This window comes from Podarcis pityusensis (assembly GCF_964106645.2).
Source record: "Podarcis pityusensis genome assembly, chromosome: 18".
Lineage (NCBI taxonomy): Eukaryota > Metazoa > Chordata > Lepidosauria > Squamata > Lacertidae > Podarcis > Podarcis pityusensis.
Genome location: NC_138043.1, coordinates 7160512 through 7170415, shown reverse-complemented (window position 1 = coordinate 7170415; position 9904 = coordinate 7160512). Strand labels below are relative to the sequence as shown.

At 48.8% G+C, this 9904-nt stretch overlaps 2 protein-coding genes across 2 annotated transcripts in view; both read right to left on the bottom strand.

Annotated features, from left to right (window-relative positions):
* Positions 1 to 9904, bottom strand: part of TNFAIP8L1 (TNF alpha induced protein 8 like 1) — a 166871-nt gene that overhangs the window by 58506 nt on the left and 98461 nt on the right. The gene's annotated exons all lie outside the window — the stretch shown is intronic.
* LOC308467539 (excitatory amino acid transporter 5-like) overlaps positions 493 to 9904 on the bottom strand; it is a 38279-nt gene continuing 28867 nt past the window's right edge. Inside the window, exons 9-11 of the mRNA XM_080989338.1 lie at positions 5775 to 5909; positions 3146 to 3245; positions 493 to 2624 (exon numbers count right to left, since the gene is read on the bottom strand). Coding sequence (XP_080845464.1) covers positions 2502 to 2624; positions 3146 to 3245; positions 5775 to 5909 — 358 coding nt within the window. The 3' untranslated portion in view covers positions 493 to 2501. The remainder of the gene's footprint in view (positions 2625 to 3145; positions 3246 to 5774; positions 5910 to 9904) is intronic.

The following is a 9904-nucleotide window of genomic DNA, read 5'->3' as shown; positions in this document are numbered from 1 at the left end:
AGCTCCTGAACCATTTGGCTCCTCCTCTTAAAACAAAACAAAAAAACCCAAAACCTACCTCCTGTGTTTACATACTCAGGCCCCATAGCGCTGTACTGTTAAAAAGCACATCCTTACCACTCTGAGCAGTCATGGCTTCCTGCAAGGAATCCTGGGAAACGTTGTTTGTTAAGGGCGCTAAGAGTTCTTCGAAGACCCCCTTATTCTTCTCGCAGAGCTACGATTCTCAGATTTCCTGTCTAAAAAGTCGCCCGTCTGAAAGCCAGGGCCTCATCAAGAATAAAGGGCTACTTGTGAAGAGGTGCTTCCTCGCGAGGAGACACAACTCTGATAGCTCTGGTGGCCAATCAGCTGTACCTATGGATAAAAACCTTTAGTCCTGGGGAAAGCTGCCGGAACAATTTCCATACGCCTTGCTGGGAACCCGATTTCCACATTTGCATGTCCTTGGCCTGTGACTGGGCTTCATTGATCCAAACCAACATGACCTGACCTCGCTCTCTGGACCATCCTGTAAGTGGACTCTTGACTCCTGGCATCCTTATCCCCCTCTGAAGCAGGGCGCTCTGCCCCCCTCTCCGCAAACATATCGCAATAAAAATCATCCAGCCTTTCGGGTTCTTCTGGGAAACTCTGGCCCTTGTTGGCCAAGCAAAGGAGAATCTTTAGAGCCAAGTGAGAAACCTCAGCTCAACAGGGAGAAGACGTTTTATCTCTCTGGAAGAAAAAAGATCCATAAAAACAACGACTACATTTGAAAAAACATTTTATTTTGTTTCAAAACCTTCTTTGTACAATTCCCCTCTCCCTTTGCATGGCCCGCATGCAGGTTTTTAATGTACATTTTTGTCCCAAAGCAGCAAAAGCCCAGCTTTTTCACTCTTCCTTTTATCTCCTTACACAGGTGGGGGCGGGGGCCACACAACTGGCTCATTCCATAGACTCGCTAAGTATTAGACGTTTTTGCCAATGAACTGCTCTGGATTACTCCCTGTGTCCCAAAGGGGCCCTCAGTTTTGCTCAGATCTAACTTCTTAAAAATTAAAAGTTCCAAGTAAAAAGAAAACATGAACACGGGGAATAGACAAGGCCCTGAGAGCTTCCTGAGCCTCTTACATTATATAATAGCAGCCGCAACCTTTTAATGTCAATATGACTTCCAAACCTCCTTAGCTAGATAAGCACTTGGTCTCTTTTATCCTACAGAAATTATAACCTAGTAAAAGGTAAAGGACCCCTGGACGGTTAAGTCCAGTCAAAGGCGACTCTGGGGTTGCGGCGCTCATCTCGCTTTCACGCTGAGGGAGCCGGCGTTTGTCTGCAGACAGCTTTCCGGGTCATGTGGCCAGCAGGACTAAACCACTTCTGGCACAACAGGACACCGTGACGGAAACCAGAGCGCACGGAAACGCCGTTTACCTTCGCGCGGGAGCGGTACCTATTTATCTACTTGCACTTTGATGTGCTTTTGAACTGCTAGGCTGGCAGGAACTGGGACGGAGCAATGGGAGTTCACCGTGTTGTGGGGATTCGAACCGCCGACCTTCTGATCGGCAAGCCGAAGAGGCTCAGTGGTTTAGACCACAGTGCCTAGTTAGAGATGCTAGCAAGATGTGACTTGGGGAAATTCCATCCTGCTGTCTGTCTGTTTGTGTCTGGGCAGAGCTGAAAGCAGTTGTCAACAGGCTTCCTTACACCCTTTATCCTTTAAAGGGTGCATCGTTAAACTATGAAACCTGCTGTCATAGGAGGCAGCGATGGCCAAAAACCTCTATGGCTTTAAAAGAGGATTTCGAGAAATTCATGGAGGAGAGGGCTATCTAAGGCTACTGCTGCCACACTTGGAAGCGGCTATGCTTTTGAATGAGTGTTGCTGGGAAACACAGGAGGGGAAGGTTGCTCTCATGCTTGAATCCCACTTGCGGATTTCCCCGCGGGTGTCTGGTTGGCCGCTGTGAAAAAAGGATGCTGCAATAGATGGATGGCTCCTTTTACGTCTTCTTCATGGAAGGCCCATGTCCCAGGCCAAATGCTTTGAGGTGGGGTGGGGGGCTAGCAGTCTTACTGCACTTCTTTCCTGCTGACGGACTTCTAAGTTGGGCATCTGCAGGGGAAGGTCCGTTGCTGAGTGGCAGAGCGTCTTGCTTCGCATGCACAAAGGTCTCGGGTTCACCCCCTGACTTCTCCTAATAGGCTGGGAAATAGGAAATCCTGTTTGCTGGCTTCCCACAGGAATCTGGCTGGCTGCTGTGAGACTAGACGGGCCGCTAGCCTGGCCCAGCAGGCTTTTCTCATGCTCTTATCCGTGCAAGAGGAGGTCTTCACGCCGTGGCACTTTTGTGTCGTTCTGAGCTTCTTCTTCACAGTGCATCTATCTCTGCTGTGTTTGTGCGCGATGAGGCCCTTGTCCGGTGGGACACTCAGAGGGTCAAGCCGCTGTAACAGGCACCTTCTTCGCACTGACCTGCCTTCCCTTCCCAGGAGCAGGTGGGCTGCAGGTATCACACCTGACAGATGTTGTAGTTTTTTTGCTCAGCTAAAACCTCTCCGATCACTTCCATCACGTGGTCGTTGGAGGCAGATGTCCCCCTCAAGGCTGGTTTTTCTTCGTTGCTCTCGGGATCCTGCAGGGAAGCGGGAAGCAAAATGCAGGTGCTGAGATGAACCAGCTCTGAATTCAATTCAGTCCACATTTTTAAAGCGTACAAGCCAAATTTTTATCTTTCGAAACAATGTGCAAACCGAAATGCAGACGTCCTTTAAAATTCTGCACTCCTTCAGCCAAGTAATCGGTACAGAAATGTACAAACAAAGGCAACGCGTGCATATAAATGCACATCTTTGTGAAAATATCATACAAAACTGGGGGAAATCATTCTGCAAGAACTTTTATTAGTCAAAACCCTGTTTTTTAAAAGTATGTTTTGCGCTAAGAAGCTGACGAACGGCCATGAGGACTTTTAAAGCAAATCGCAAATTATTGTGGAAATGTGGAGAACTGAGTTTGAGATTGGAAAAAATGAGTGAACCTGAAACCATTCTTAACCTGAGGTACTATACTTCCGGGTTAGCGGAGTTTGTAACCTGAAATGTTTGTAACCCGATGTACCACTGTAACCGCTTCTCAAGTGACACCCACACATACTTTGCCTGGTTTCGGAGCAAAATCTTTCCGACAGACGTGGGCTATGATTCCTGCTGCCAGCGCATCTCCCAAGACGTTGGTCATTGTGCGTAACCGGTCCCTAGATGATGTGGGGGACAAACAGAACAGGGTTGGAAACCAATTCAAAGAGGTTCAGATGGTCAGTCAGGTTGCCCTTCCCATTTCTCCGCAGCTTTATGTTCAAAGACAGGGGTCAGCAAACCTTTTCAGCGGGGGGCAGGTCCACTGTCCCTCAGACCTTGTGGGGGGCCGGACTATATTTTGAAGGGGGGGAAAATGAACAAATTCCTATGCCCCACAAATAACCCAGAGATGCATTTTAAATAAAAGCACACATTCTACTCGTGTAAAAACACCAGGCAGGCCCAACAAATAACCCAGAAATGCATTTTAAATAAAAGGACACATTCTATTCATGTAAAAACACGCTGATTCCTGGACCGTCCGCAGGATTGAGAAGGCAATTGGGCCACATCCGGCCCCTGGGCCTTAGGTTGCCTACCCCCGTTCAAAGAGGACCACCTGCAATTTCCCATCTGAAGCTGTTCTCCAAATGGGTGGGCGATCATAGAATCGCAGAATTGTAGAGCTGGAAGGGGCCCTGCAGATCATTTAGTCCATCTCCCTGCAATGCAGGGATATGCAGCTGTCCCATACGGGAATCAAACCTGCAACTACCTTTAGTTCTGAAAATCTGAGGCCTTGCTGGGACTGTGTGTTCTATCCACACAGCAGACACATTGCAAGCAATGGCCTGCAGTCCATCATGCTCATTAAAACCAGTGGGTCTCCTCTCCGTAGGACTAACACTGGGTACAATCCCATCTCTTTTGCTCTTTTTCCTTGGTTGAGTTGTGATTACTGTGCTTATTCTGATTTATTACCTGGCCTTCACCTTGAGGCCCCAGGTTGCGCCACAACAATTTGAAATGCAATATTGAAAACGGTTTAAAGCAAGCTGCAATCACAGTAAGGGGGTGGAGCCTAAAAATGTATATCTCAAGTGTCAACAGTCAGAGTAAAGGTGCATGTCTTCAGCATGCAACAGGAATGACAAGAGAATGCAACTCCATCCCAGCTTTTTAGGGTTCAGTTTTTATACGGTAGGACACAGCCTTTCTCAAGCTTGAGCCCCAAGATGTTGTTGGACTACAACTCCCATCATCCCAGAGCACTGGTCCTGTTAGCTGGGGATGATGGGAGTTGTAGTCAAACATCTGGGGACCCAAGATTGGAAAGGCTGCAGCAGGACATTAAATGAAGCCAGCTCATTCACCCTGCCAACTCTAGGGTTTTTTGTAAACTTGTGGGCATGTGGCTTTGCCAATTTCCCCTATTAGCAATACAGTGGGTTGCGAACGTGATTTGTGTGTGATGCACGTTCGCAACCTGCAGCGTTCGCAACCCGCGTCTGCACATGTGCGGGTTGCGATTCGGCGCTTCTGTGCAATTTAGTGCTTCTGCGCATGCGCGACCACCGAAACCCAGAAGTAACCCGTTCCGGTACTTTCGGGCTTCGGCGATCCGTAACCCGAAAAACACAACCTGAAGCGTCTGTAACCAGAGGTATGACTGTACAATCTCAGATATAGCCTTAAGACTACAGTGGTACCTCGGGTTAAGTACCTAATTCGTTCTGGTGGTCTGTTCTTAACCTGAAGCACCACTTTAGCTAATGGGGCCTCCCGCTGCGCCGCCGGAGCACAACTTCTGTTCTCATCCTGAAGCAAAGTTCTTAACCCAAGGTACTATTTCTGGGTTAGCGGAGTCTGTAATCTGAAGCATCTGTAACCTGAAGCGTCTGTAACCCAAGGCTTTGGCTGCAACCCAAATTGCGTTCACTCTTTGTCTAATTGGAGGTCGCCCTAGTCTCTCTCTCTCTCTCTCTCTCTCTCTTTCACACACCCACCCACCCACCCACCCACCCTTTGGGAGGAAATCTTACAAACGATGCGCTGCTCAGGAGCCTTAAAATACTACCTTGACAGGGACATAAGATGCCCCCCCCCCGCAGTGCTGCCAGGGAAAAGGCCAAGAGGAAACACAAGAGAGTTTTGTTAAAAATTTGGCATATAAATAAGCCAATTATCAATTATTATGATGAGTAAGAGCCTGTTGGATGCGGCCAATGGCCTATCTAGTCCAGCATCCTTTTCTCACAGTGGCCAACCAGATGTCTGAGGGAAACCCGCAAGCGGAACATGAGCACAGGAGCACTTTCCCCTCCTGTCGTTTCCAGCAACTGGTACCGTATTTTGGAGGAGGAAAACAAGAAAAAAAATATTCTGAATCTCAGAAGCCAGAACAGCAAGAGGGATCGCTGCGCAGCGAAAGCAGCAATCCCTCTTGCTGTTCTGGCTTCTGGGATAGCTGCGCAGCCTGCATTTGCTCCATAAGGCGCAGACACATTTCCCCTTACTTTTTAGGAGGGAAAAAGGGAGTCTTATAGAGCAAAAAATACAGTATTTGGAAGTGTTGCTGCCTCCCAGCCGTAAAGGCCGAGCGTAGACTTTGTGGCTAGTAGCCATCGACAGCCCTCTCCCCCATGGATTTGTCTAATCAATCTGAATCCAAACATAACACACCAATGGAGTAAAGAGCAACTCACAAGGCCCAGTCAACAGCGATGATCAGGGTGATGTCTTCCGTGGGGAGGCCGACAGAGGTCAACACAATGACCATCGTAACAAGGCCCGACTGGGGAATCCCGGCTGCCCCAATGCTTGCCGCTGTGGCCGTGATGCTGCAAAAAGAGGAGAAGCAGAGTGCTGTTGCTTTGGGGACAGGGCGGCTTTCCCAACCATTGCAGATGCCATATAGACTGGTGATGGCCAAACTTGGCCCTCTAGGTGTTTTGGGACTACAACTCCCATCATCCCTAGCTAACAGGACCAGTGGTCAGGGATGGTGGGAATTGTAGTCCCAAAAATAGCTGGAGGGCCAAGTTTGGCCATCACTGATATAGACGAATGGTCAGAAACTTTCAGTAGCCCCCGGTGATTTCCACTTAGCGCTTTCCGCATCATCTCAGCAATCCTTACAGCTAAACCGGCCAAGTAGTATTGCCCCCATTTTACAGATGGCATTGGGGGGAAGTTAAGTCTGAAAGGCAGCAGCTGGCCTAAGCAGGGCCGACCCCAGCCATGAGGCAAGCCGAGACTGCCTCAGGCGGCAGAATCCTCAGGGGCAGCAGATCCCAATGTAGATTGTTATTCAGGGCCGGCCCACCAAGAGACAAGGCGAGTTGACTGCCTCAGGCGGCAGGATCTGCTGGGGCAGGAGTTCCCGGTGTCAATCTTTCTTTCCCTTACTTGTTCCTGATGTAGATCTTCCCTCACCCCTTTTTCCCTGGCAGGGTGGCAGGGGAGGGGATGCCATTTTGGGGTCTGACTTAGGTGCCAAAATTTTCTTGGGCTGGCCCTGGGCCTAAGCCACTAGAAAGGTCCATAAAAACCGGTCTGCTGCCTCAGGGCAAAGGCCCATTAGTTCTCACGGTAGCCACCCGGCTTGTAAGGCCCAAGAACAATGTCTCCCATCTGCAAACTCCAGGAATGGGCATTCAGAGGCCTGCAGTCTCTAATACTGGTGGGCAATACAGCCATCAACAAACACTAGCTGCCTAGACCCTGGTTTTAACTGGCTACAGGTTCATCAGTTAAAACATTTATCGACACATCAAATTTTGCCAAGCGAACTAAAGGTGAATTAAGTTCATCTTCTGGCAGAACGTCACATGATTTCTAGCTGAAGTTGAAGTTCAGAACAAGATTCTAAGTGTTGTGGGGAATCAGCAATTCATATTCTATTGTGTGTGCATTTTGAGGTTTTCATAGTCCTCTTACACGTTTTTTCTGCTTTAGATTCTTTTGGGCCTTTAAGCTTAAAGATTGCGAAAATAAACGAAGCCATTCACATTTCATGTTTTCTCAGTCTACCTAACTATATTTTATACTGCACACTGGAACATTATTATTTTATACTACACATTGGAACATTTTTTGGGGGGGGGAGGGGGCAAGGATGGATTTTTTTCTAACCTGAGAAAGTTCATTTGGATTAACTTGAACTAAACTATCTTGCTTTGTAAAAGGACGAACTGTTAACAGGAACAACGTAGTTCATTTTTGGAAAGGATGAACTTGAGTTAGGTCTTTTTTTTTTTAAGGACTTTCTAAGCACTGGGTCATCACCATATAAAATAAAGAAGACTGGCAAAACATAACAAATATGGCAAGAAAGCCACACTCTTGCCTTTTCTCGACACTTGTCATGAAAAGTGCATGGTCTCAGTCACAATGTCTAAACTTTCTTTCTTTCTTTCTTTCTTTCTTTCTTTCTTTCTTTCTTTCTTTCTAGCATCTGCTTCAGTTACAAAGGCCAGAGGGGGGATATGAAAGAAGGAAGTGGATTTACCTGATGGTTATGATCTGCCCAAAGTCCAGGTCGTATTCGTTGACCTGCGCGATAAATATGGCTGCCACTGCCTCATAAAGCGCAGTCCCGTCCATGTTGATGGTTGCCCCGACCGGGAGGACAAACCTGGCTATCCGCCTGTCAATCCCGTTGTTTTCTAAAAGACACTTCAGGGTGATGGGCAGCGTGGCTGAGCTGTGAGGGAAAAGCCATGCTAGTTAGCAAGACACAGGTGTTTCCGTAGGGAGGCCCTGTAACCTCTCTGTTCCCTAACTAACTAGACAACACTAGGCATATTGGTTTGGGATCAAATAAGGCCACAAAGTTAATGGTTACGGCTGTGAAGGTTTGGCCATAGGCGTTGTGGCAAGCAACTGCATATGTCACTCCTGATCGTCTGCTGGGAGTGTTACTAAGGGTGAAGCCAGTGGGAGGACGGACGCCCGATGACCTACATCAAATCGGGGCGTCCCCTAGGTGGTCCCCGTTGGAGGAGCGGTATAGCCCTAGCCCCCGCCTGGGCATCGGACAGGAGCCACTCCTTCTGGATCCTTTTAACAGGATACCCTTACCCATGGAGGGGCAGGAGGAGGCTACAAACCCCTCGCTCCAACCAAGACTAGGCTTACCCAACGCCTATCCGCCTTTCAGTGAGAGAGAGGCCGAAAGGCCCCGCAAGCTGGGAATTTTTCCTTGCACCGGGTGTGGGGCCAAGCGCTACTACTGGTCAGTTGGCTCTGCGCCCACCCTCTGATCCCTACTGCCGTTGGCAAATCTGTTGGCAGGAGGACGATCTGGCTTGCAATAGGCTGGTTCACAGAGGAGACCCAGGGCCCATCCGCAAAGCCGCCCACCCAAGAAGGGGCAAACCGATTTTTAAAACCAGCTGTGCGTACACCATACACACATGGCGTGTGTGTGTCCCCCCCCCCCCCGGAATCCTGGGAACTGTAGTTTTTAAAGGGTGCTGGGAATGATAGCTTTGCAAGGGGTAAACTGCAGTTCCAAGGATTTTTTCAGGGTCAGGAAGAAGAACCCAGGGAATCTCCTCCTCCTGCAGCAACCGGCCCCCTCCCCCTCTGGTCTCCCAGAACATGCAGAGAAATGAAAAGAGCAGAACAGAGGTTTAGTTGTGTGCAGACACTGTTTGAGACTGCATGGGGAAAACCCTCGAGAGGAGAAGCCTTAGAGAGAGGGGTGGGAAGGCGGGGACCTTCAGTCCACGCAACAGCTTCATTGGGGCAAGAGCTCCTGGGAAGAGTTGCTGAGACCACTAGGCCTGAGCTCTGTGGTTGGCTTCCTTGAATAAAGATTTAACTTTGCTGGCCTCGGGTGATTTGCCATTTGTGTTGTTGACCTGTTGACCAGCCCTGACACCACGTTACTCCTTCAGAGTCTCCTGCACTTCTTACCTGGACGACGTTGCCAGAGCAATGAGGAGGGCTTGGAGGATCCCACGGATGAAGGAGAAAGGGTTCTTCTTGGTGATGAGCACAAACAGCAGAGGCAGGAAGCAGAGGCCATGGATGGCCAAGCCAGTCACGACAGTCATGGCATAGAGGCCGAGCTTCTTCCCAATCGTGGAGGGGTCTTCCATCTCCAAGATCTTCCCGGCTATCAAGAAGACGATGCCGAACGGGAAGTACCTGAAACAGCACAAAACGCGCAAGCTCCAGGATCGGTGGAGCCTGTGGCGAGGGCATCAAAACACACACACACAGAGGAATGTGAACTGCTTCGTTTATTCCCCCCAACAATTTAAATTTAAAGGCCCAGAGAGCCTACAGCGTAAACAAAGCAAAATGTAAGGGAATGAGCTTGAATGTGAGCTAGAAATCATTCTACTGTACTCCGAAACAAATTTAGTTCATGTTCTACAGTGGTACCTCGGATTAAGAACTTAATTCGTTCCGGAGGTCCGTTCTTATCCTGAAACTGTTCTTAACCTGAAGCACCACTTTAGCTAATGGGGCCTCCCGCTACTGCTGTGCACGATTTCTGTTCTCATCCAGAGCACGATTTCTGTTCTCATCCTGAAGCAAAGTTCTTAACCCGAGGTACTATTTCTGGGTTAGTGGAGTCTGTACCCTGAAGCATCTGTAACCCGAGGTACCACTGTACAGTGGTGCCCCGCAAGACGAATGCCTCGCAAGACAGAAAACCCGCTAGACGAAAGGGTTTTCCGTTTTTGAGTTGCTTCGTAGGACGAATTTCCCTATGGGCTTGCTTCGCAAGACGAAAATGTCTTGCGAGTCTTGAGATTTTTTTTTCGCTCCCCCCCCTTTATTTAAGCCGCTAAGCCTTTAATAGCCTTTTAGCAGCTAA